Raw genomic sequence first — 26,763 nt, forward strand, 5'->3', positions numbered from 1 at the left:
CGAGAGTTTTCTGCTAATGAGAAAACCTGTCGGAAAAGTGACTCTAAAAAAAAAAAAGAAAAGAAAAGTCTTTACCTCACAATACCACATCCGAGGGTGTTTTAATAAAATTATTTGGCGCCGATTTCTGAGTACGGGCGCGGTGCTTTTTTCACTAAGGGTTATTTATCAGGGTTCGTACGGGTGCTTGAAATCCTTAAATGCTTGGATTTTAATGTTGTCTTTTCAAGGTTTGAAAAGTGCTTGAATTTCAGATGTTGTGCTTATAAGTGCTTGAAAGTGTAGCTGTATTTCATTCACCACAAATAAGTATCTGATTGAATAGTTTTCTTATCAGATATAAAAAGAAAATGAGTCGCAAAATGTAAAAGCAAAATTTCCCGGCCTGGGCTGCCTTGCGCCTCTGTTTCAACGTGTGACCCCGCCCCTCCTTCGGACAGTCGGGGATGAGTGCGCTAACATACCTGTAGGTTGCTGTTTTAATGAGTGTTTGATGGAAAAAGACAGTCGCATGATAGGTGAGTTCTAGTAAATAATTTTCCAGTAGGTGTACGTTACACATGCTACTTTTTTAAAAAAAATTATGATTATTTTGCTAGCTGTCAAACTCGCTGGAGCAATGATTGAAATGCACTGAGTGTGATGCAGTATGGCAGCGCTATTATGGAATATGCTGTGAACTTAGCTAACATTACTTAGCAGTAATATGAGTTACTTTGCTCAAGTGAAAGCTTTAAACATTAGCCCGATACGTAACTAGCCAACTTAAGGCTTTCTGATTAACCCTCTGGGGTCGACGGACCCAGTCTCCATTTTAACTTGGGTCGAACATGCGGACTTCAAACTATATACCAGTTTTTAAATTGTGTTGATAGGCCACGTAAAACCGATGGGTGTTTTTTTCTGAATACAACACAGTGGCGTTTACTCCGGGAAGAAACGGTAAAAACTGTGTTTTCTAAGGAGAGCGCTAGCAAACACGCTTTGCTTGTGAGTGAAAAAAGAGAAAGAAAAAACACTCCTTCTCTATTGGTGGAAAAATGTACCATGTCGACCAATCAAAAAATGATATGGCAACATGTGGCATTTGTTTTTTTGGGAAGAGGGGGACGTTTTAGGAGTGAGAGAGAGCGAGTGAGCGAAAGAGAGAGAGAGTTTTGATACGCGAGAGATTTGTGACGTGTTTGGAGTCTCAAGTTAGTGTGTTGTCTTGTGTAGTTAGTGTGTAGTGTAGTCGTTGTTTTGTTTTGTGTGTCAGCTCTGAATGTCACAGTTGCTGCAAAAAAGCCACCAAAGGCAGATTGCAGTGTAAACGCTGAGTGACACACCTGCAGGTTTATCCCTGTGCTGTTCTCATTTGTGTTATAGTGGACACAAACTATTTTTTGGAGTCGCATAAATAATTTGTGTGTCTTCTTCTTTGATGCAGAACACCTGATTTTCCTGTAAATGGTTTTAAATGGATATTTAAAAAACGTCTGCGCCTTGGCTGCATTTTTAGGTAAATAGTACCATATAACTTTGTTTGCAAAACTTGTGCATATTTTTTTTTTAAAATGTACAATTTCTTTTTGCATTTCAAGTTATGAAAATGATTCGTTAAACATGCTTGTGGTTTTTACAGTCAAAAATATCACTTTCTACTGTATTTAAAATTTTGTCTGAATTTAGATAAATTGTGCTGATACAGTTTGTCAAAATAAGAAAATAACACATTGGCAAGATAAACTGTTTTTAAAGGTGAAATATAGAGGCCAAATCAAAAGTAGTCAAAAACGGCCAATTATACCCTGGACCCCAGAGGGTTAAAGGCTAAAAGCAAAGTTGTCACCAAGTACTGTTTATATTTGTGTGTATTGCTGCAGCTTTTTAAAGTATTAGCTTGGTGCCTTGGTCCCTCAATGGTAATATGAGGGACTGATGCATATGGTCACAAAGAATAGCCACTTGTTTCTGTGCAACCAAAGTTCCCCGGCTTTCATTCAAAATGTGTTTCAGCACCTACACATGAAACTACTTTAACATTATAAATGTCTTCAAGCTCACACTGAGACAGTACACACATTTATGTGTATTTGTATATGAATATTTCATACTTTAAGCAATTTTGATAGAAAATTGCTTAATTTTAGAAATATTTTTGCTCTTTTTTGCTCTATAAAATAGTTGTTTTATTTTAGAATCATTCATCTTAGCAGTAGGATATACATGAAAAGAGAAACAAATTAAGTTTGAGTGAAAATGTACATTTTTTGCACTCACTGGTCAACTGACTCAGTGAATCAAATGACTCAAAAAATCCGATTCACTTTGGTGAGTGACTCATTAAAACTCGATTCAGTAAAAAGAATCAAATTTACCATCACTATTCCTCTGTGTATTTAAGCCCCGTGTTTTCCTTTGTCTGTGTCGTGATCTCCATAATCCCATGCTGTGTGTTTTGCCTGTCAGCCTGTTTGGTTTTTGTAGTTTTGAGTTTAGTTTTTTGGTTATGTTTGCAATAAATCTAAGTTTGAGTTCACATTTGCCTCCATAGGTCTGGACTTTGGGTCCTGCTATCCTGCCTGCACACAGCCTACACATGACAGAAAGTAAGTGAATACAGGAGATCTCTGGGGTGCAGTACTAATGTCATCTGCCAAAGAGTCATTCCCTGGTCAACCATAAGCCATGATTTAAGTATAAATCATTGACTTTTAAATAAATGACGACAGATGGGATGTACCACCGTGAGAGGGGTGCAGTGATTAGTGGAATTTAGGTGGGAAATAAAATTTTTGGGGGGACACTTCTTTGGGTGATTGGTGGAGAGGTTAAAGTAAATTTCTAGTTGAAGTATTCTTGCCATGTCACACACATTAGACACATATTTAAATTATTTTGTTTTCTAATAGGACGATAGATAAAATTAAGTCTTCACTTGTGCAGTTGAGACCGACAGAAGCCAGTTTTGACTGTTTGTCAGTGTTCCTTGCACTCTCTGTGGGCCACGACTGAATAAAAGGTTTACGCAGGGGTGACTCCCACAGTTTAGCCTTTCGACATATTCTAAATTCAGTGGATTGTTTATCATAGAATTAATATTTTCTGAATTCTATGTTTTGTTTTGAGTGCAAAAGTCATAAATAAAATTAAACAGCTACAAAACTCATTAAAAACACCAGACATCTTGTCTTATGATCGTGTTTTTTTATTATCATGTTATTTGATCCATAACAACAACAAATAAAAAGGAGAATTATAAATTCTCTTGAATTTCAGGCACTTTCACTTTCCACTTTATTTTTCCTTCCCGGGATTTTCTTCTTCTTTCTCTAAACTCTGAGCCTTTAGTTGCTCTTTGGCGTGATGAGGTGCACATTTTCAAGAAATTTATCTAGTCCCCAATTTCGTTTGTCCACGAGAGCATCCTCTGACTGCAGCAACTCTATACCACAGCTGCTCCCTGAATTTAAAGAAAGTAAAACAAAATAATACACAATTAAAAACGTTTCTAATTATCTGGAAAAAAGACCCCATATTTTGTAGTTATACACAAATCTGTCAGTTATCACTTGTATTTTGGTTAATATATAAAATGCTCAGCCATAATTATTTTTCATAGTACTCACCAAACAGACTATGCACCTGCTCATCAGGCACGAAAAAGGGAGGCCCTAAGAGATCAACAGATTTTAAAATATGGTATTTTATGTTTATTCTCTCTCTCTCTCTCTCTCTCGCTCTCTCTCTCTCTCTCTCTCTCTCTCTCTCTCTCTCTCTCTCACTCACACACACACAATATAGAAATGATATAGAATACCTTGATATAAATCATGATTGTACAGTAAAGTGTCCAGGAGGTATCTGCAGTCATTCGCCATCAAAGAAATAATGAGAGCTGCATACCTACAAAATAAAAGAATAGCATTGGCATGGGACATCCGTGTATGGATACATTATATAATACAGTATCAAACTGTGTAGAACATAATGTTTTGGAGTTTATTTAGTTTGAAATAAATGTCATTCTAAGGGTTTAAAATGAGGGTCTTCATCTCATCTTACTTTTCTCTGTCTCCTGGGTTGACGGCCACGAGAGAGGCCCTGTCCCAAATTGCTCCAAACTGACCCTCGATGGAACTGTGAAGTTAGAAAGGAACTCAGTTTAACAGTAATTTTAATTATTTTATTTTAAAAAGCATAAAACAATATGTAGTTTACTCACTTGGAGAAGTTGTACAGGTTACACTGATACAGGGAGATGTTTTTCTCTGAGTTCTAAAAACAAAAGACAGCACGGATGAACAACTTGTGTCTGTTTTAAAGTAAGCAATATAACTTTCTTGTAGCTTGCAGCCATTCTGCCCAAAATCTCACTGAGATCAAAACGGTTTTCAGAAGAAAGAGCTGCTCACATGCACATAATAAACTCAGGCATCACCATAAAAAACTCTATTCAGCGTAAAGACACTTAATTGCTGAGAAGCAATAACACTGACTACCTCAGCTTAGATCATTTAGTGGTCGTGTTTGCACACATGAAGTTCACCAACCTTGTAAACCTTTGCTCCAGGTATAGCAGGCACAGGCTCCTCGGTGTACGTCATGTTGTTCTCCTCAAAAAACTGACGAATAGCCTTTTCAGAAATCTCCACTCCAACCACTGAATGGCCCATGTCTGCTAGCCTGAGAATCACGAAAAAACAAAAGGTTAGCAAAGATGACAACTGACACTAATACTGATCAACTTAATTTAATTTAGTAAGATGTTTTCATACCACTTCATATCTACTGCTTTCCCACACAGAGGGAAGAAGAAGCGAACTCCTGTTCGTCCATTGAGAACTTTATCAATGTTTTTCTTCAGCATCCTGTTAAAAAAACAGTATTAACAGCAAAATACACATTCCTGCTGCAATCTCATGTTGAGGTGATGTCTGGTGATGTCTGGATCAGCCGTATTGATGGTACTTGTCTTAAAAATAGATAATCTAAGCTCACTTTCTAAAGCTTTTAACAGGACACAGCTTTAGGTGGTGATGCACCTTTATAGTTGATGTAATCTTCACAAGTCTTACATGCATTTGGGCTACTTTTGCACCCTCACTCCACTGAACTACATAAAAAAGTGGGGTCATTACTTGTGCACTTCAGGCTGATGGAAGCCGATTTTGTTCTGTTGCCAGCGTTCCTCCCATTCACCGAGGGCCATGACCCGATCTGCCTGCTGTTCCAGCATGCTGGTTATGTTTGCCTGACGATCAGCGGTTAAAGGAGAGCAGCTAGACATGAGAAAAAGAATTGTTTGTGAAAAAACCCCACTTCATGTCGCTGGAGACAGGAAGAGAATGCATAATCCGCACAGGATTATGGTCTTGCACATAAAGACACCTACAGCAACGGCAAAATGTAAGCACGTGTGGTCCATGAGCTGTCACCTGCAGGGTTACAAAACCCAACCGATGGGTCATTTGAATCTTCTGGTAGAAAATCATCTGCATTAATCGTGGATCTGCACGAGCTTGTTGTCCCGTTATAAACTAAACTATGGCACGATGGCTATAACCAAACAAATGGTTTGAATAACAGCGTCGTTAAAGCGTCATTCTTAAGTGGAAATGAATAATTGTGTAATAGTTTATCCAATCCAATCCAATCCAATTTTATTTATAAAGCACTTTAAAATACCCAGCACAGGAACAAAGTGCTGTACAGAAAATAAGTTAAAACAATAGAATAACAAAAAACAGCAAATTAAATAAATAAAACACATAAGACATAAAATTAAAACAGCCCTATGTTAAAGCAAAAACAAGATAAAACAGCATCGAATCACCTAAAAACAACTAAAATAAAAATAAAAATATTTTTTATTATAATAGTTTATAACAATAACAATAACAATGTCAGATCCTCGCTTGCCTTGCAATAGCGCAGCATAAAAACAACCACAGTACTCGTGAAAAGACATTAGAACCGCACGTTTTCCGGTAAACTCAAAGCGTGTCTCTCCTGAATGAAGGCTGCTAATATTTGTTCAGCAACACAGCTGACCGGGCAAGCTCTCCGATCAATAAACGCAGCGAGGCTCTACTGAATTCTTACCCCGAGTTCTGTCTGCAAGGCGAGGCGTTCCGTTGAGCTCTCGGTCGGCTGTCTCTCAGTGTTTATAAAGTGCGAGAAGCGGGTTTTATTTCTAGTTTTGGAGGAGCCTGATGATGCATTCATGGTACGTCAGAAAAATGTTACTCAGCATTCTGAGTAACAGTATCTCGAGTTCTTAAATCATTGCTCAAGATTAAGCAAAGGAATACAACAAAAGAAGATAATGTGAATGTTGTGTGTGTGTGATTAGAACTCTTGGCTAATTTGATGGTACCTTTTATGCAGATGTCTCTGGGTACGCAGGGTTTTTTCATAAAGGCTCGTCTCGTAAAATATTAGATTTTATTTTCAGACTACAGTAAACATTACTTTTTTTTCATATGAGAATATACATTTTACCTCCTTGTATTTTGAGATTTTATTATTCTCGTTTTTAATTAAATAACCTTGTGTTAAAATGCTATATAAACTCTATCTTCAGTTATGAGTTATATGCATACCAGAATTTGCTTTTCAAATTGCCCATGTATTCCTTTGCGATATAAATAATGCACTATTTCCATCATGGACCCCTCTGTTTCTTTCTCTTTTCTGTAAACGCTTGCTGCAATCACGATTCAAACTGTGGCAGCTGTCACTAATCCTCAGAAAGTCTCTGGACTGTTGCACAGTGATTAGTCTCGCTTGCCCAGCCTGCCTCTCTCCACGCTTGGGTTGGTACGGCTCCAGTGATACGATGTTGTCAGCAAGACAATAAGAATTCATAATAATAATAATGGATTGGATTTATATAGCGCTTTTCAAGGCACCCAAAGCGCTCTATTCACTCTCGCATTCACACACTTGTGGAGGCAGCTACAGTTGTAGCCACAGCTGCCCTGGGGTAGACTGACAGAAGCGAGGCTGCCATATCGCGCCATCGGCCCTCTGGCCAACACCAGTAGGCGGTAGGGTAAAGTGTCTTGCCCAAGGACACAACGACCAGATCGAACCGGCGATCTTCCGGTTACAGATGCGCTTCCCAACCCCATGAGCCACGTTCGCCTGTCATAAGGAAGGACGGAAGGGAAAGGTGTTTTCCGGACGCACAGCGGCACAAGTGTTTGAGAAATCCCGGTTTTACACTGAGGCGCTCTGGCATAGGTCTTTTTTCCGTAGTTTCTACTTCATTAAAAAAATTAAAAATACACACACTTCAAAAAAATAGGTATCCTGCTTGTGTCAAAATTTGATTGATGACCCTAGCCTTGACCTTTTGACCCTACCGGAAGTACTCCGGAAGTGACTAATCGAATCCTGATGTGTGTAATATGATCCATAAGCGCAACGAATTGCATCGGGTGATGGGAGGGGGGAAGTGTCTAATCGATTTCATATGTGTGACTAATCGTAAGGAGGGGTGGTTCCTGGGGGGGTCAGAGAGGGAGGGTTCAGGGGCATGGAGAGTTCAGGGGGGTGATGCAGCAGATTTCTGATGAGTCGGCGGAGATCGGAGCGCATGCTGTATAGAGAGACAGAATGATCGCGGCAGTTAGTTTTTCACAGACAAACTCATAGTTTGAATTCTGTCTTAAATATTATGACAATGTGATCTTGATAACTATTTTCTCAGTAAAGAGCTATTTCTTTTTCCAATAGCGGCTTTATTTTACTTTCTCATATTACAGGCGCAATAAAATAAAAACCTTTAAGATTATCCGACTAGTAACGGAATGCATTTATATAGTGGTGGGTGGAGGCAAGCTACACCAGCGCTTGTAATGAAAAGAAGAACTTTCTATCTGCTTGTATCCTACAGGCTGCCCACCTCGTATGTGTAAAAAAAAAACATAAATCAGGGTTCATACGCCTTTTTCATGGTCAAATTCAAGCACTTTTAAGCACTTTCAAGGTCCCTTTTCAAGCTTTTCCTTGTTTAAAACATATCTATCTAAAATATAACAGGACACTGGCGTAAATTCTCGACCGTCTCACACTTCTGTTTAATCAGTTTTCTGTTTAACGTTTACTCAGCTGTGTAAAAATCCCGGAGGAACCCACCCGATGGATTAATAAAGTTTTATTTAATCTAATAATCTAATAACTTTGATCTCAGCCAAACCGATTTACTCCGGAACAAATAAAACACAGAAAAAAGGCAAACAATTACATTTTTATGGTATCCGAGTGACTTATATATCATGTTTAACCTGAGTAGCGAAAGAGCAGGGGTCTGAAAACGATGAAGCCGGGAGTCCGTTGCTCTCGCCGGCTGGAGTGACCATTGAACCCCCCGGCTAGCTATCGAGCGGGTGGGTAACAGACGTCTCCGAAAACGTCGGCACACTTTTGGAAATATATGATGTCTTGATAAACCAAGCAGATTTACACAGCTACTTTCTCGCCTGAAAATGTGTTAAAAGTTTATTTTGCGACCCAGAAAGATTAATAAGACTAATTTGAAAACTTAGCAGCGGCTGCCATTGTTGGCACCTGAAATTTGGCTGGGGTATGAATTCTGGGGTAGGTGGGCCACGAAGGACACACCCGACCCATCCTTCAAATTTGGGGAAATGAAGGACACATTTGTCGGCCGCATTTGAAGGAGTCGACGAATTGGGACAGCCTTCGTCGCCTGGCTGTGACGTAATCGGCCTTCAAATGCGGCCTCCGGAGGATGCAGCCGACGTTTTGGGACACAGCTGCTGATTCAGCACAGGAGGGAGGGGGTTAGTGAGTCCTGAGTGATTCATTCGCTCTATGATTCAGCACAGGAGGGAGGGAGTGAGCAAGGGGGTGAGTCTATATACGAAATAGGTATAACGTGTGCGTAACGTAAGTACGACATGGACGCCGGGATAGATTTTGTCAACCAACTGCAAGGGCCTGGGAAGGATCACGGTTATTGGTCAAGTGTTTCGTGCCCACAAATTAGCATTTCGTTCGCACGTTATTCCCATTTCATGCCCGCGAAGTAGTATTTTGTGGCCACAATTTATTTATTTTTTGGACCATGTCATCAGAGGGGCTCCGTAGTTTCCCAAAAGCATGTAGGAAAATGTGTTATGGTCTGATGAAATCGAGGTTAAACTTTGTGGACATGATTCCAAAAGGCAGATTTGGCACAAAAATAACACTTTACATCACCAAAAAAAAAAACCCCAAACAAACACCATACCCATGGTGAATCATGGTGGTTTTCAGTATAATGCTTAGGGGTTTCTTTTCTTTAGCTGGAAGTGAGGCTTTAGTCAAGGTAAAGTGAGTAATGAACAGTTCCAAATCCCGGTCACTTTTGGCCCCAAAGGTGCCTGCTAGAAGGTTGAAGATGAAGAAGAATTTCACAACATTAACTTCAAGCATGCATCCAAATCAACAAAAGAATTGCTTCACTGGAAGGAAATTAAACTTTTGCAATTCCCCAGGCAGAGCCCAGACCTAACAATCTGACAAAATTGGAACACATTTGCAAGGAAGAGCGGGCAAATATTGCAGAGTCACAATACGCCATGCTGATAGACTTCTACCAAAGAAGTCTGAATGCTCTGAATTTGTTTAAGGGTGTACTTTTTTTTGTTTTGAAATAATTTATTGTGTCATCTTATATTTGACCTCTTGGTCAGATGTCTCTTGAAAAAGACAGTTTTACTATTAGTGGCATTTTTTTTTTTTTATTATAAATGAAGGATATATAAAAATTCATTTTACCAAAAACTACCTTGATATTTATTTTATTATTATTTATTATATTTATTCATCATTCATGAGCGACATGTTCGACAGATTTAGGACTAAGAACTCATTTACAGTTTTGATAGTACAATCATTTTTTATTTATTTGCTTAGTTTTTGGCAGATGACCACTTTTTGGCACAAAACTGTGTACTCTACATACAGCTTTTTGGCTAACTGTGACTGCTCTGGCTTTAGCTGATTACTTACCAGTAGGATCAAATAGTCTTTGGTCGGGCTTTTTAACCTTGCATGCATTGTAAATACTCTCTAAAGGCACATGTGTATATGTAATCCTGTGCGGATCATCCATTCTCATCTCGTTGTCTAAGTGCTCTTCTTTATCCACTTGTGGTGGGAGTAAGGCAAACAGAACCAGCATGCTTGGCAAGCAGGCAGATCGGGTCATGGCCCTCAGTGAATGGGAAGAATACTGGCAACGGAACGAAATTGTTTTCCATCAGCCCCAAGTGCACAAGTAAAGACCCCACTTTTATCTACCTCAGTGGCGTAAGAAAGTAAAAACTGTGTCCCGAAATACTTTCAGAAAACTAGTCCAAACAAGTTGGACCCCAACCCAGAAGAGATTAAGGCCTCATTTTAAACTGATGCTGATGCTCCCAACAATCAGAAAAGGAAGGCAAGCTTATTGATACAGTTTGAGGTCAGCTGGAGCTATTTGGTTCAATTTTGGTTTTTGGAAAAAGGCAGGAATAAAGGAGCAGGCTTGGAGAAAAGTGAGTGAATATTGAAGGACCTGCTGGCAGGTTATGGAAATGTGTTACTGTAGCTTGATTCCAACGATCTGCAGTCTTCCCATTGGCTGCAAATATTTGTGTTTAAACAAGTAATGTGAGGTGAAACCTTATGCTTTGCTTTGCATTTGGTGTGAAAGTTCCATTAGGGAGGTTTAAAGTTATTTTTGAATCTGTTCATCTCTTAGGTCCTCCTTTTTTTTGTACCTGATGAGCAGTTACACAGTCTGTTTGGTGAGTACTATGAAAAATAATTATGGCTGAGCAGTTTTGCACACAATCATACAACCACTGCCTAGAAATTAACCAAAATACAAAATAGATATGTGCAGAATTTGTTAAATTTATGGGTCTTTTTTCCAGAAATTTCCTGATTTTTTTTTTTTTTTTTTTTTTTTTTTTAAATTTCAGGAAGCAGCTGTGACATAGAGTTGCTGCAGTCAATGGATGCCATGACAGACCTACAGCGACAGTGGTGGCTGGATAAATGTACTCAAAATGCGTACCTCATCACTCCGAAGAGCAGCTAAAGACTAGGATCCCAGTTTAAAGACCTTAAGAAAGCCGATCCTGGTGAAGGAAATCCTAGGGAGAAAAGTAAAGTGCTAAATGAGTTTTTTTCAGTTCCTGAAAGCTTTTAAAAACAATACTTTTAAAATAGAACAAAATGTTTATAACGCCTCAGTTGTTATACACTTTAAATGTTAATAAATTACTTATAAAACATTTACAAAATGTGTGAGGGTTTTTTTTTACGAGTTTGATAGCTGTTTTTGTTGTATTTTTTTATTAATTGCATTCTTTTAGGACATACTAAAAATAAAACCATATATAGAATGTAGGGGCCTGTAATGTTATGACAACCAATCAAGTGGTTTTAGAATACAGTTATACAGATCTGGTGTATTGCCACAAGTCAAAAGCTTAAATCCCAAGAGTCCTGTTGGATTTATAAGTAGTGCTAATTCCGACCAGTCCACATCTACAGCATCTGACGCTTTCGAATTTAATTGTGAGCCAATGGCCAGTTTTCAGGAGTCAACAATATAAATGATACTGGACTCTTTCCTGGCTCTGTCCATGTGCATTAATCTAATAACCTGGTGCAACTGTGATTCATCCTTTTTAATATAACTGATTTGAAAAGAAAAGGTGAGTGAAGAAGAAACTCTCAGTGCATTGTGAGTGGTCCCCAGCAGCTTAAGTCTATTGCAGTGAAACGAACGGAGGGTTCAAGCTCACCTGATCCAGCTCTTCTACAAACTGGGGAAAAAAAAAAGGGACGTTTTTAACTCGTTAAAAGTACAGAGGGTGAGTGTCCCAAATCCAAACTGGGAGTTAGTTCCACAGAGGAGGGGCCTTCTTCTATGGAACCATAAAAAAAGAAGAAAGACATTTGCTTTTTGTTATGCACTGTATGATTAATACTTCCAGATTTGTAAGCAAAGGTGTTCTTGGAAATAATGTCCCCATCTGATAAGAAAATATTTACCCTCAAACCGCAGCTGGTTTTTGGCTACACAGCGTCACTGTTTTGGTGTTATTTGCCTCACTGGTTTGTTTTATGAATCATTGGTACACCACAACATAAAGAAGGATGTGAATGTGGGACTAATAAAGGGTAACTTACATTGTGAAACTTTTCCATATGTTTTGGGTGAATAAATTGCTTCTAGCCATGATATCAATATATTTCCAAGTTTATTTACATCACTAAAAAAGAAAAATCTGATTATTTACCTTAAAAAGCTTCTCATTTTATGCAAGTCATTTGGCAAGTTTCAGACATCACAGTTTGGTTTCTCACGTGACAAAAGAGAAATTCTTTGTTTCAAGAAGTTGGACCAGTTATCAAAGGCATGTGAGCTAGAAGCTTTGACTATCTTTTCTTGCAGTGGATTTGCACAGTAGAAGATGCAGATTACTGCATCTGCAGTAATCTAACCTAATCAGCTCTGACTAACTACTGATTCTTTTGTGTGTGATCACTCACCCTTAGATAGCTGCAGCTAGGTCTGGTTTTGTAACATCATGTGTTCTCAGCCCTGTCTCCAGATATGAATGTTAAAGTTTCTCGCTAAAGTTCTCATTATATCATTGGTCTTAGTTCAAACTGCCTTTTGTATGCAAAGAGGGGTCATAGGAATGACTGTAGCCATGTCGGTATGCTTTGCCCCACCTGGAGCCTCATTTATCAGATGGACTACCGATGAATTTTGATAGCATACACGAGAAGTAGACAACTTTGCATGAACTTTCCTAACAAAGTGATAGGAATTATCAGCTAAAGATATGAGAAAATGCTCGCCAGTCATGTCATATCATAAAGAAAAAACCACAAGTAATAACCGCTGCTGTTCGTGCTTTGCTGAAAGGCATTAAACACTTTCTCAGACCTGAAATGACCTTTTTTATTCATATACAAAAATTGTTTTTTGGGTTTTTACCCCCTCTCAGTACAATGGTTTTTCTCAGTAAACCCTTATTTAACCTGATACTATACTATATGAGGTGAAATAGCAAAACACGTGCAATCAGAATATGCATAAGCAAAATTTACTTAATGCTAAATTCTGTAAAGCAACCAGAAACAAAACATTAGGAGAGATTTTAATCTTACATTCAAGTAGCTGTGATACATACATCAGTGGATGACCCAACAAAAAGCAAGACTGGGGTTGGACTTCTTGGACACTCCAAAGAGTGATTCAAGCTTATGAGATTCGAGTGCTCAGGAAAGCAGATACTGGGTAAACACACAAGCGCTTAGCCAGAAAAAAGAATTAAAATAGAAAATGGATATTCCAGAATGATTACAAAACACTCCGCATATCCTTCTCTCTCTCTCTCTTTTTTTTTTAACTTTTTGCACTATATACTATAGTACACACATTAATGCTTGACTTTTGAAAGATGTCAAAAAATGTACTGACTCTTTAGACCCCTGCAGTATATCTAAACACAACAGCAACTTGTATGTTCATTTTAAATATGTTTTGACTCCTTTTTTAATTGCAATAAACTGTGACTATCGGGGATTTAATGGGGGTAACGGGGTTTATTTTACGGGCCAAATAACGTTGTAGTAACATAAATCCTAACAGCATCATCGGGGAGAAAAAGTGATGTGTAAAACACTATGAACACCATTAGCACAAGGATATAATCTACTGATGGCCTTATGGGGTTATGTTGTACGATTAAAATGCTTCTGCACGCGTATTAATCCAAGTTTGTTTGTTTTTGTGCTTTTACAGCACTCCGGTCAGCTAATTGAAATCCGCATCTGAAGGCTCTGACTGCCTCTGACCAGCTTTTTCGCCATTGGCTGTTGCCTGGATACCGTGGCTAACATTAGCAAACAACAAACAGGAAGGAGCATAACGGAGTGAAAGCTTTCTGGGAAATTTGTGTTATAAAAATGACAAAATATTTAAAGGATTCCAAAAATGTAAGTTACGACAAATAAATGGGAGAATTCTTAAACTTTTGGACATTTTTGTAACAAAAAAGTGTGGGGGGGATATCAAATGTTATTTTTCTGCCGGTAAATATTATCGCGCGGTGTCTGGGCTGCTCCCTTTTCGTCGTTAACCTTGAAATGCCAGACTCGAAACTCGCCGTGTGTACTTTTCAGGTGAACATTTCCCCTTTAGGCCGCTGGGTTTGGAATGATAAATCTAAAAAGCTGGAGTTTATCAGGTGAGGAAAGCAAGGCAATAAGCCACTAGTATACATCACCTGCGAGCAGGAGAAACTGTTAAATATCACAATGGTAAGCTTTTCTCTTCCGTTTCTAGTTCTTACCCAAGAGAAGAGAATGTTTTGACGGCGAGTCTAACCAATAACAACATTAAAGAGCTTCAGGAGCGAGCAGAGTGGTATGTGTGGGTCAAACAGTACCTTAAACTTGAAAATAAAAAGACTCTTCATTTGTTTATTTATTTTTAAGTAATTCGTGATGTTTAGGGAACTAACCTGCACATGTTCATCTCTGCTGTGTCCTCAGGTTGGCTGACATATTTACAATGAACCACAGAGGGCGCCAAAGGATTAGGAGCAGACTGAGCCCTGCTCATTTCAATGCGTACAGGTCCTCAGTGCTGAAGAGACAAGCGGACCGGGTCACCATTGAGGATGTTAAACGCAAGTCCCACTATGATGCTGAACTAACAACACTTATATTGTGTGATTTGAGGGTCATTATACAATTGGAGGACAATTAAGGGTTCAAAACTTACATTAAAAAAAAAACTTTTACAAATATTTTTGTGTTATGTATTTAAGAAAAACAAATAATAAACCGTTTGTGAAGCTAAGGAATCAGAGCTACCCTTTTTCTGAGATATTTTAGTTGCTGTGTGCTAATGCTTGACCCAACCCTTAAGCTGCAGGAAAAAAATCCATCAGAGAAATTGCTACAATATTAGGAGTGGCAAAATTTACAGTTTGGTATATCCTGAGAAAGAACAAAAGCACTGGTGAACTGGTGCAACGCAAAAAGAGCTGGACGTCCACAGAAGACAACAGTGGTGGATGATCACAGAATTATTTCCATGGTGATGAGAAACCCCTTCACAACAGCCAACCAAGTGAACAACACTCTGTAGGAGGTAGGCGTATCAATATCCAAGTTTACCATAAAGAGAAGACTGCATGAAAGTAGATACAGAGGGTTCACTGCAAAGTGCAAACCACTCATAAGCCTCAAGAATAGAAAGGCTAGATTGCACTTTGCTAAAAACCATTTAAAACCACCAGCAAAGTTCTGGAAAAACATTCTTTAGACAGATGAAACCAAGATCAACCTCTACCAGAATGATGGCAAGAAAAAAGTATGGAGCAGGCGCGAAACAGCTCATGGTCTAAAGTCTATCACATTATCTATAAAACATGGCGAAGGCAGTGTGATGGCTTGGGCGTGCGTGGCTACCCGTGGCACCGGGACACTAGTGTTTGTTGATGATGTGACACAGGACAGAAGCAGCTGAATGAATTTTGAGGTGTTTAGAGACATTGTCTGCTCAAATCCAAATAAATTGAGAAATTGATAGGGTGGCATTTCATAATACAGATGGACAATGGCCCAAAACATACAACCAAAGCAACCCAGGAGTTTATTAAAGCAAAGAAGTGGAATATTCTTGAATGGCCAGTTCAATCACCTGATCTTAACCCGACTGAGCATGCATTTCACTTGTTGAAGACTAATCTTTGAACTGAAAGGCCCACAAACAAACAGCAACTGAAAGCTGCTGCAGTAAAGGCCCAAAAATGAGGAAACCCAGCATCTGGTGATGTCCATGAGTTCGGATTTTCAACCAAGTATTAGAAATGAACATTTTATTTTGAGTTATTTCATTTGTCAAATTACTTTTGAGACCCTGAAATGAAGAGATTGTGTTAAAATGCTTTAGTTTCTCTAGTTTCTCACAATTCTATGTAATCTAAAAGTCTGCACTTCAACTGAATCTGAGTTGTTTCATTTAACCAGAATTGTTAACCAAAAAAAATTGTCTCTGTCCAAATATTTATTGGCCTAACTGTATGTGCACATTTTTCTACCAATTGCTTTTAAACTCAGACCAGACTTCACATAAAATGTCAAACAATGACTCATTTAGTTAGATGTTGATATTTTTACATCTACTGACATTAGATGGCTGTTTGTGATTACACTTTCTGTGTTGTAGAGGTGGCTGTCGGTTTGCTACAGGAGAATTATTTGCTTCCCGTTCCTCTCCGCTTTCTGGAGTTATTGAAGTAATGAATTACATAATATGACCTTATCCAGTCATAACTTTTTTTTCTAGGTATCATATAAAAAAGATCTCATACTTCTGTGCCCTTGTCTTGATGCAGGAGTGACGAGCTCGATAAAGTCCTCATTACACTTCTTCTTTACCTGTCTTGCTTTTTCATACATAAGACCCTGAAGAATAAATCTGTGCATACAGCAGTGTAAGTAGAGTACAAGCTGGTAAATTCTACCTTTGTTTGAATCCTGTTGTATTTTACTTACATGCATCTGTGTTTAATTCCATTTCGTGTCTCTTACCGCTCTCTTTTTTTCCTCTTCGGCTCCTTAATGCCATTAATGGTGATAGCCTGTCAGAGCACCAGATGATGGTGGAGGCTTGGGCTAAAAAGGAGATGGCTCAAAAGAAGTTGGCTGTCTGCTACTTCCGCCTGATGATGGATCTGAAAAGAGAACATCATTGCCCATATCACAAGTGAGCAAACTCACTGAACAGCTGGTAGGCAGAGAATGTCCCCTTTTCTCTGTAATATTTTCACTCCGATGTTGTATACTTGTTATGTATACAGATGTATTACTTATGATACTTGAACAAAAATACTTACTGAGTAGCAATAGTGAGACTTTCTTAAAGAGGTCTAAGGAAGCCACTGAATATTATTTAGCTGAGATTATATTTACATCACTAAGTGCAGCATTTAAAAATGTTTTTATTTTTTGCTTTCCATTTTTCTTGTTGTTTGTTATCAGCAGTGTGGCTGATCAAGATTCCTGAAGCCTCAGTAATGAAAAAGAAATTGTAGCCTCTTTTAATTCTAAGGGCTTAGATGTCAGATTATATACGTTATTATGTAAATTCAATCTCAGGTTTATAACAACATGTGTCATTATTTATTTTACATAAACTAAACCCAAAATGCAGAAGCAATGTGTAAAAAATGAAGTACAACATTAGTGCTTCCAAAGGAATTAAGAGGGTAAGTAGCAGTCAAGTGCTGCTAATCGCTTGATTACTTGATCATCAGCAAGTGTGACCACCTTGTTAAAAGCCCACATTTTGGCAGTTTGCTAATCTGTAGTAACACAATGCCAGTGATGAAAGACATCAGTCATGATCTTAGAGGAAAAGAGTTAAGCCATTTCCAAACCATTTAATGTACATCATTCTACAATGAGAAAGATTATTCACAAGGAGATAACATCCAAGACAGCTGCCAATCTTTCCATTTTTGGATGTTTCAGAAAATTCACCTCAAGCGCAGACTGTGCAATTCTCAGAGGAACTGTCAGAAACCCAAGAGCTACATATTAGACCAGGGGTGGTCAACTCCAGGGCTCGAGGGCTGTTGTCCTGCAGGTTTTAGATGTTACCCTGGGTCAACACAGGTCAATCACATGATTAGTTCGTTACCAAGCCTCAGGAGAACTTCAGGACATGTTGAGGAAGTCATTTAGCCATTTGAATTTTCCATTGTACATATATTGTGCTTGGAAGACACAGGAGTAAAGAGTCTTTAACCCTCGTGCTACCCTAGGGAAAAACGGGACCATTTATGGTACTTTTGGATTTTCGATTTTAAATATATCAGTCATTTTAAAGACCAGTTGCATGATACTTGCCCAGGATGTGAATTTTAGGATTATTTTTAAAATTCAATGATCCCCTCTATGGTGTGGTGTATAGTAAAGGAGATTCACATATTTACCCCCTCCCTTTGCCCTTGTACCATTTTGGGTCCCATTGACTCCCATTATAATCACATATTTTCGATATACTGTAATCCTGACATGTGATACAATACAGAAAAAGTGAGACACTTTATAAAACATAAATAAAATCAGAATGTAATGAATCTCGTCAATTTTTATTTACATTTTACACACCGTCTCGCTTTTTGGAATTGGGTTTGGGAGGAAGGAGTTGAAAAATATGAACTCTGGTTTTACTTTGCTCAGAGAGCCCATATCCACATGCTTTCTTCCTTTAATTGGATTCAGGTAATAGGTATATTTTAAAGAACGCTAACACCTTGATGCTAGATTTTTTTTATGTATTCTTTCTGAAGATTTTAAAGGTTTCTTTGGATTTCTTTTCCAGTTTTTATGCTTACATTTTATCACAGATTGGCATGGTGTTGAATACTGTTCTTTGTGGTCATGTCTTTAAAAGGGTTTAATCAGCAAAATGGTACCTGCTGTTTAAGTACAGCAAATAATAGTTTTTTAAATGTGGCCAGACAGCTCACAAATCCTAAACCAAAATGTTAGGCTCTATGCTGAAATCATTATGTCATTCATAGTCAGTCAATACCAGTGTGTTGTTAATACAAATATCCTGTGTTTATTTCTAGGAGGCAGATATCGTCAAATAGAAGAGAATGGCTTCTTCATGCGGTAAGGTGCAATCATGACAATGTGCTGCACATGTTTCTCACATTCAAAGCTTACGGATCACCCAGATTGATATATTTTTAATGAGTGTTAGGAACTGTTCCCTATGTCAGTTGTCTAACTTGTTGAAATCTGATGAATTTGGCTGGATGTTCTTGAAAGATTCAAAACTGTATTGTCACACCTGTAGACAAAAATGGGTCCTTCAGCTGGTCAGGGTCGAGGCCAGTTCACCATCTGTGATTGCAGGCAGCGGGGAGCAGAGCAGAACCACACTGAGTGGTGTTTTAGCTGGTGTCCTTAATGAATTAGTTACTGGTAGGGGATGTTGATTCAACACAGGTGCTTTGCTTTGACAGGTCCTCACTGGTATTTAGCCAGGTGGCTTGACAAGGAGAGCAATGCCACGCTAACAGCAGCAGCCTATTGACTGCTCAGTGTGTGACCTTTTGAACAGAAATAGCTATTGTGACCTTTTCAAAAACACAGATGACTAAGGTGCCACCTGGGGCTTTGCTCTGCGAGTAGGGATACTAAATGTTTGTTCTGTGAATACATGGACAAAATGTACGAATGTCCGCTTGATAAAGAACTGATTCGGTCTCCCTTTTTCTAGTGCTTGTACAGCTTCTTCTGCTACGTGGCCTGGGTGACGTTTGGCAGGAGGGACCTGAAGGACATCCAAGAGGAGGTTGGACGTCTTTTGTACTCTGACTCGTTCAACATGGCAGTGAAGAATATGACTGACGGCGACTCGGGAACTACCAGTAATGGTTCAGTGGAGACAGGAGCAGCTCACTCCAAGATGAGACATAATAGTCCACTAAAACAAAGGTATATAAATGTGAAGTAAAGGTTGTTTTGAGGTGTTACTACAGACTCCTCTGCATATTTTTATTTAACAGGTATTTAAAATGCCTTTGAGTAGACAAAAGTGTGGTAAAGTTATGCTCCTGATCACAGTCCTACTACTGTGACGTTACCATTCCATATTTATTGTTTTCACCCACATGCCAGTCATAAAAGGTTATAAAGCAGCACATGCAATGGCCTTGGTGTATAATTACAGCATTGCTGAGGTTTTCCCATTGATGCCGGCATTTTTACAAGCAATTCTTTAAATATTTACAAATGGTGAAAAGCAATCATGACTAGAGGGTAAGGTGGAAAGAAATTGTAGGTAAAAGGAGATCGTTATTCTGCTTTAGCTTGTTCCTAAATTCACTCTTTTAAAGTTTATTCCAGTGGATGCTTAGAAACAGACCAAACATCCAGGTTACCATTTCTGTTCATCTACATTGCAGAAAAGAAATTGGTGTATTCACTCAGACCACCTGAGTGAACAGGGATGAATTAGAAATGGAAGGATGTCAAAAATTCCCAGACACACTCCTAAACCTTGTGGAAAGCATTCCCAGAGATTTGAAGCTGTTATAGCTGCAAAGGGCAGATGAGAGAATACTTTTGGCAATATAGTGCATCCCATGAAATCAGTTTCCAGATTTGCTATTTGGAAATTAGCGCCTAAACACTTATTGATTTTTAGTTTAACCATTAGTATGTGTAACCAGTCTTAACCTGGATCACCACATTACACTGCAAACAAGCTAATAGCTCGGACAATAAATTTGAGTTTGATGGATGCCATGTATGACGTCTAACTGAAAAATGATTGATGTAGACAGATTCACGGCTTTGTCCAATAGGAGGGGACCATCTGACAGCCTGCTTTGTGTAGCTCAGTTCTGTTGGACATGAAATGGGTAGTTTTGTAAGCTGTCAGAGGGCTGGAGCTCTTTCCTGCTGTCAGGTTGAAAGCAAACAATCAAAAGCCAGGCTTGAAGCTTGCTCTCCTCCTGAGGGTGGATGTACACAATTTGAAATGCCTTCATCACCCACAGAAAATGCTCTAAAACATCTGTTAGGCCAGCGGTCTCCAACCTTTTTTGCACCACGGACCGGTTTATGCCCGACAATATTTTCACGGACCGGCCTTTAAGGTGTTGCGGATAAATACAACAAAATAAAACTAGTACCGGTACCAAAAAAAAAGAAAATTTATTCATAACACACGTGAAAAGACCCAGGAAAACCGAGTAAACGATAAAAACGATAACAAAATAACGCTGAAAACCGATAAAAACCCTGAAAACCATACATTTCACACCTGAGCCTCAACTCTCGCGGCCCGGTACCAAACGACTCACGGACCGGTACCGGTCCGAGGCCCGGGGGTTGGAGACCGCTGTGTTAGGCTATGTATTTGTTGTATTTTTTTTTCTTTAGTATCAGCATCTGGATCTGGAAAGTCTTACTACCATAACAGCTTTTCTGATTAACCACGTCAGGATATGTATTTAAGTTTCCACCATAAAGATCATAGGTATGACAAATTAGTACGAAATGTGTCTTTTTCCATAATTTACACAGCTGTTGTGTAAATTATGTTGCTTGGATGAGCTTTCATATAGACAAATATTCATTATGGCTTTAGTGTTGTAAAATATGTAAACAGCTCCAGAGTTTGCCTTTCTGCTGTAAGCTGTGTAAAATGTATTTGAGAGAAATGTGTCCACACTGCTGTATGACACACACAATCCTTCTCCTTAAATATACCCTTTTTACACTTGCATATTTCCCTTGGGGGTTTAAATATAGAATGTTTATTTATTCATTTATTTAAAATGCTCACCTGTTCTGTGATTTGGCTTTTTATCAGCACATCCCAAAGGCACCCACTCCTTAGCAGCATAGTAAATCAGCGATCCCCTCTGATGGTGTCTCTGCTGCCCTCGCCCAAAGAACAGTCACCCCATCTGTTCCTGGGCAGCCGAGCCAGGAATCAGATCCCTCTGAAGGCCGAGTACTGTGACACCAAAGCCCTCATGGAGCAGCTCGACCAGCAGCTGGCCTCTGTCAGGTGATGTAGAACTTCATGTCCTTTGTGTTTTACTATGATGAGGGGCAAGATGGGTTGGTTTGACTACAGGCGTATCACAAACAATGGTCAAGGCTGTGTGACAGAACATGAATGAGGCTTATGGCAAGCTTGTTAAAAGTCACCCAGAAGACAAAGAGACGAGTGCTTCTGTCAGTGTTTCTTAAGTTTAACCTCTGTTTTGATCCAGCTTATCTGATACCTACTTCTCCTCCTTACCTATTAGCAGGAGCTTACCTACTGCAAAAAAAAACTGCCTTTGGTTGTATAAATAGTAGGGAGATGATGACTGTGTTCTGCATTTTGAGTCTGATCTGGTTAAATTAAGTGTACTTAGTTAAAAATTAAGTACACTCCATGACTCAGTAACTTTTAACAGTAACAAAAAGCAATAACTTATAATTTAAATTTTACCATTCTTTCACATCACTGTTGAGGAATTCTGGCCCATTCTTCTTCTTTCTTGTTTATGCACTGCTCTCTAATGGCCCTGGCACAGCAGGTTCAGGTCTTGACTTTTAATAGGCCATTGCAACGCCTTCATTATTGTCTTTTTCAGCCGTCTTGTTGTAGATTATTGCTTGAGATTATTGTCCTGTTGCATGACCCAGTTTCAGTCAGACAGCTGTCGGCCTCACATTTGACTCCAGAATACTTTGGCATACAGAGGGGTTCACGGTTGACTCAATGACTGGATGGTGTCCAGGTCCTGGCCACCCTCCAGGATGGGTGCAAAACAAGTCCAGATCAACAACCCTCCACCACTGTGCTTGACAGTTGGTGTGAAGTGCTTGTGCTGATATGCTTTCATCAAATGTGGTGCAACTGACTATGGCCACACATCTCCACTTTGGTCTTGTCTGTCCAAAGGATATTGTTCCAGAACTCCAATGGTTTGAGCAGGACAACCTAAGCTTTGCTGCTGTTCCTTTTAGAGAAAATTGTTGTTTTTTTCCTAGCAACCTTTCCAAACAAGCAAACAATTGCACAGTTATGATCTTTAACATTTAACATGCCAACAGAGGTATGTAGAGTCTGAGATGTAGCTCTTGTTTCTCTGAGCATTACAGTCTGACCTTGGCGTAAAGTTGCTGGGATGTAGTGAGTAATCTTTCTCACTGTATAATGATGGACTCCAGATTGTTTGGACAATGAGCTTAGAAAAAAAGTGGTTTATCTAAGATTATTGCTGATGCCTTCCTCCTAAGGATTGTCTTAAACTAACAAAACGTCTGCTTTTACAGAGGGTCGCACTTGATCAGTTAATCAAGTCTATTAGATTAGCACCACCTGGCTGCTTCTGACCCTCGTAATTCTAATGTAAGCAGTGAGGATGTTCTTAGTTTTTCATAGGGCTGCTTACAGTCCTGTGAAGACTTTCTTTTTTCGACTGTAACTGACTGACTGAAATGCAGGATGAAAATATTTTTTAAAAATGTAAAAAGGAAACCTGTAATCTTTAGGGCCATCTAATTACGTTTTGTATTTGATCTAAAATGTGGAATAATTCATAGATTTTAATTATACAAATGATGTTCCTTTTTTGTTATAAGTTATAGATAATATTTCCTCCAAGATATCACTATTGTTTTTTTTTTTTTTTTAATCTTTCTTTCATTTAATCAGGTTTGGGATTCTTGGGAAGCCCTTGGATCGATTCAGCCACAGTACGCTGATACCCTATGGACAACAGAAACATTTCATGAGGATAAGGACAAGGAAGTAGACAGTGATGGTAATAACAGTGCAGATCATTCTGGAATCTGTGCTCAAGGTACCGAGTTGTCCTTCGTAGGACACAAGTGGCGGCCTTTTCAGACATGGAAGCGCCATCCACATAAAGATTAAAAACTGCACACTGTAAACGTTGCATATTGAATGACTTGCATGTGAATGTGTGTACTCTCAGTGGCCTAACATCTATTTGCACATCACACAGGTAAAGAAAAGGCAAAGAATGAGGTAGAAGCTGAGATTTCAGTCTTTCATGTGTGGCTCATTTTCAAAAATCATATTCCTGGACTGTTATCATACATGATATTTGTTGGGAGACTTAAGCCCTGTGAATATAAATCTGTTTAGTGCTTCCAGCTGGTGGTGCTGTTGAATAAAATATAATGAAATCCATAACACTTTTGAAGGTCTCCTTTCTATAGAATATGAAATATATTCAGTTCACATAGAAAAATAAAGCAAGTCGACCTCAGCGTGTTCATAATTCAAACTGGGCGATATGTAAAATTATGCATGCTCCACACCAAGATTTTTTAATTTATTTTAGGTCTTTGAAGGCTTTCCTTCAGTTGACTTTGTCATTTATGGGTCCTTGTGCTGTTGGAAACAAGACTCACAATCATGTGAACTAGTGCCACACACACACACTCACACACCACCCTAGCCAGGCTTGGAAGCAGAAGGGGCTTTGCCTTTGCCCTAATTGGCTGTGTAATCTGGGACACCAGGAGTAGACTTAAGCCCTGTGAGGATAGGAAAGAGAGCCTGGGAAGCATTAGGACGGGGGATGGGTCGCAGGATATAGTTTTAATTTCAAAAATTTTGAAGTGTATTTGATTTCTGCCCAAGTGCCTTTGACACAATTCAGTTTTCTTGCTTGTTTTTATTCAGGTCACAGAGGATGAATGATCTGAAGACAGGCACAGGGAAAACTGTAAAGGTCACATGCTACTCTTGTTCTTCTTTGGCTACCGTCTTTCCCCCCTGATGATTAATATCACTTTCCCTCTCTGTCTCCTCCCTTGTTCCTTTTGCCTTCCTCCTCCTCTAGATCGGTGTGGCTAATAACAGGCAAACTGACAGATACTTGACAGGGTGAAACCTGTCTTGTCTGTTAATGCTTCTTGCTCACTGGCCTGGATTAATAATCAGAGGTGTTAAACTGGCTCGGGAGTACTGACAACAACTTAAGTTAAACTAAAAAGGCTGTTCATCAAAATGTAATCTGAGGAATATTTTTACTTACTTTGTGTGTAAAATTTGCTGTTTAATGACAGTCAAACTATTTGGAGATAAAACAAGTAAAGGTTTTTCATTAACATTTCTGATATAAAGAATTAAATCCCAGTATGCTTCATGATGCTTTTCTCTTTAGAAAAGCATAATAAAGCCTAATTTAGTTCATGTAAACCATCACATGACCATTCCTAGAATTTAATTGTGCCCCTGAAACCTAAAGCCAATTTTCCAAAACACAAGGAAAAAAAGAATAATTAATCTACTGACTGTACACTCTCAACTCAGCACAGGGTAGTGAAATTAATTTTAATTCCATGCAAACAGCTGGAAATAGTTTGGTTTTAAATGACACTTCCTTCCACAAAATATTCTGGTGAATTATTTATGTTAGTGAGCAATTTGGAGGAAATGGTGCTTATGTTACTGCAAAAGTACAAAACCATCTTCTTTCTACCTTGATTTTCCTTCAGCAACTTCTCCCAACCCCTCAAAAAAAGAAGGGGTGATTGCTTGCAACTTTCTTTCATGCACCAACAAGCAGAGTGCCACTTGTGTCAGGTGGAAAGTGGAACAGCGTGTTGAAGCTCTCCATCTCAAAGGCTTCTTTTTGATATGCTCCAGCTCTGATTTTTACCACCCTTTGTACAAAAGTGTCTGCCACTGATTGAAATGTAATTAAAACATACCACATTTGTCTAATAGCCTTTCAATAACGCTCAGGGAATCTTTCAAAGAAAGGTTTCCTTGGAATTTAGTTTTGTGCCCGTGCTTTGTGCCTCAAATGGCATTTTATTTCAGTATTTTATTTTGTTTTAATAAGATTAGATGAGGGAGGAAAAAGCACTTAGTCTTGTGAATCTGAAGATGTCAGGATGTGTGTGTGTTGCCTCAGAGGCATGAGCTGATGATTTGCAAACATGAAGAATTCACTAGAAAAAACACAACCAGTGATGGTGCAATACTCTACCAAGAACTACCTAACACTTAAAGACTTACCAGAACCAGGAACCACTCGACATACTTAATAAATCTGCGAACAAAGAAGAAAAAAGGTGCAATGAAGGTGAAAGCAAACGTAGTTTTTCTGAATCAGAAGTTAAATGTTCAGCCTTGGTTTTCATCACAAACTGCAGAACTGCAGATTTAAGCCTCTAGAGAAAGTTGTCAACTTATACCAACAGGGGGAGACTTTGCCCATAGCATTATTTCCACCCATATTGTGAGCGTGTTTCTAACGGGGTGCTTTGCGCTTTATTCACATAAAGCCTGTTTACTGATACAAAAATACAGCTGCAGAAGCTAATCAAACGCGTTGGTAGAAATGCTGCACGACAAACTCGAGGCTTGATTGTAAATTGGCGCAGTTGCTGAATTAAACTGTGTAATCCTCATTACGGTGCAATTAAGGATTGTTACGCAGACAAGGAGATAAATAGCTCATTTAGCCGAGCCTTTTTATCCTCGTGCAGAATTGTTATCCGACCTCCCGGGTTGAAATAATAGACAATAGTAAACTAATTAAAATAAAGACTTACTGTACACCAATAAAACTACACGAGCGATTTGTTGTGAGTGTCGTTACTGCCTTGTTTTTGGTCGCTCGCTCGCAAGTTCTCTCTGCGTCTCGCGGTGACTCGGTCGAAAGGAGCGCACGCACTCACCGGAGCGCCGGTAGCGACGTGCTCGCGCTTCTACACTTTGCCCCTTTCTTATTTTGAGCGAGCGCTCGCGCGGAGGGAGAGAGAGAGCGAGCGAGGTGTCTCGTGCAGATTCCATTGACACACACCGGAGCGCGGAGGACCTCGCTGTTAAACCGTGCGCATTTGTACGGTTACATACATTTAGTCAGATTTTACACAGCAGAAAAAAGAGAGAAAGAAAAAAAAGAAGTGCCCGGGGTGAGGGGAGGAGGAATAATCAAAACGCAACACGTATCCGGTGGGATCCCACTCCTGAGAGAGAGAGAGAGAGAGAGAGAGAGAAGCGGCAGGAGTTGGGTGCAAGGAAAACGAGAGGGAGAAAGAAGAAGAGTGGGGAAACATTTGACATTTCGTTTGCCACAACGCGTTTTTAACTCTCACAGAGGAATTATGAGGAACGTTTGGATAATTTTCACCCTCGGGCTGGTTGTTTTCCTCGCCGGGGAAACG

At 39.1% G+C, this 26,763-nt stretch overlaps 3 protein-coding genes and 2 long non-coding RNA genes across 8 annotated transcripts in view; 3 read left to right on the top strand and 2 right to left on the bottom strand.

The window, feature by feature from the left end:
* Positions 1-265: 265 nt before the first annotated feature.
* LOC147303611 (uncharacterized) lies at positions 266-12,204 on the top strand. The gene is made up of 5 exons (XR_015126775.1): positions 266-518; positions 1,430-1,501; positions 2,537-2,591; positions 10,742-10,787; positions 10,965-12,204. It is a non-coding gene; the product is annotated as an uncharacterized LOC147303611 (long non-coding RNA).
* Positions 3,299-6,166, bottom strand: LOC147303612 (putative thiopurine S-methyltransferase). 3 transcript variants are annotated; one of them, XM_086279906.1, is made up of 9 exons: positions 6,088-6,166; positions 5,124-5,264; positions 4,761-4,853; positions 4,536-4,668; positions 4,208-4,260; positions 4,048-4,122; positions 3,803-3,888; positions 3,612-3,656; positions 3,299-3,445 (listed from the first exon to the last, which is right to left on the bottom strand). In XM_086279906.1, exons 2-9 carry the CDS (start codon positions 5,219-5,221, stop codon positions 3,330-3,332), a joined length of 699 nt encoding a protein of 232 aa, XP_086136032.1. In that variant the 5' UTR covers positions 5,222-5,264; positions 6,088-6,166; the 3' UTR covers positions 3,299-3,329. The 3 variants fall into 3 exon arrangements, with proteins under 3 accessions (XP_086136032.1, XP_086136033.1, XP_086136034.1); XM_086279907.1 differs by lacking the exon at positions 6,088-6,166 and adding an exon at positions 5,378-5,598; XM_086279908.1 differs by lacking the exon at positions 4,048-4,122.
* On the bottom strand, positions 10,888-26,756 carry LOC147303613 (uncharacterized). The gene is made up of 6 exons (XR_015126776.1): positions 26,149-26,756; positions 25,610-25,643; positions 16,612-16,754; positions 16,392-16,498; positions 11,796-11,918; positions 10,888-11,138 (listed from the first exon to the last, which is right to left on the bottom strand). It is a non-coding gene; the product is annotated as an uncharacterized LOC147303613 (long non-coding RNA).
* On the top strand, positions 13,649-23,770 carry ppp1r36 (protein phosphatase 1 regulatory subunit 36). 2 transcript variants are annotated; one of them, XM_086279045.1, is made up of 11 exons: positions 13,666-14,004; positions 14,191-14,255; positions 14,354-14,434; positions 14,563-14,699; positions 16,247-16,316; positions 16,416-16,514; positions 16,661-16,786; positions 18,663-18,705; positions 19,319-19,536; positions 21,422-21,622; positions 23,267-23,770. In XM_086279045.1, the coding sequence occupies exons 1-11, from the start codon at positions 13,975-13,977 to the stop codon at positions 23,364-23,366; spliced, it is 1,170 nt and encodes a 389-aa protein (XP_086135171.1). In that variant the 5' UTR covers positions 13,666-13,974; the 3' UTR covers positions 23,367-23,770. The 2 variants fall into 2 exon arrangements, with proteins under 2 accessions (XP_086135170.1, XP_086135171.1); XM_086279044.1 differs by having other exon boundaries at positions 13,649-14,255.
* sdc2 (syndecan 2) overlaps positions 26,329-26,763 on the top strand; it is a 46,357-nt gene continuing 45,922 nt past the window's right edge. The window contains exon 1 of the mRNA XM_086279051.1: positions 26,329-26,763. Within this exon, the coding sequence (XP_086135177.1) occupies positions 26,704-26,763 (60 nt within the window). The 5' untranslated portion in view covers positions 26,329-26,703.

This window comes from Aulonocara sp. 'chitande type north' Nkhata Bay, linkage group LG22, assembly GCF_057382095.1.
Source record: "Aulonocara sp. 'chitande type north' Nkhata Bay isolate Kocher_YH1m ecotype deep benthic linkage group LG22, A_spYH_male_GT1.1, whole genome shotgun sequence".
NCBI classification, from domain to species: domain Eukaryota; kingdom Metazoa; phylum Chordata; class Actinopteri; order Cichliformes; family Cichlidae; genus Aulonocara; species Aulonocara sp. 'chitande type north' Nkhata Bay.

Excerpts from the sequence above, each read along its gene's own strand:
- LOC147303612 (XM_086279906.1), bottom strand. The coding sequence starts at position 5,221 with ATGCTGGAACAGCAGGCAGATCGGGTCATGGCCCTCGGTGAATGGGAG. Across the intron at positions 4,261-4,535 it reads CTGGAGCAAAGGTTTACAAG|AACTCAGAGAAAAACATCTC; the intron begins GTTGGTGAACTT and ends TTTTGTTTTTAG. Across the intron at positions 3,446-3,611 it reads GCAGGTGCATAGTCTGTTTG|GGAGCAGCTGTGGTATAGAG; the intron begins GTGAGTACTATG and ends CTTTAAATTCAG.
- ppp1r36 (XM_086279044.1), top strand. The coding sequence starts at position 14,155 with ATGCCAGACTCGAAACTCGCCGTGTGTACTTTTCAGGTGAACATTTCC. Across the intron at positions 16,515-16,660 it reads AAATCTGTGCATACAGCAGT|CCTGTCAGAGCACCAGATGA; the intron begins GTAAGTAGAGTA and ends TAATGGTGATAG. Across the intron at positions 18,706-19,318 it reads GAGAATGGCTTCTTCATGCG|TGCTTGTACAGCTTCTTCTG; the intron begins GTAAGGTGCAAT and ends CCCTTTTTCTAG.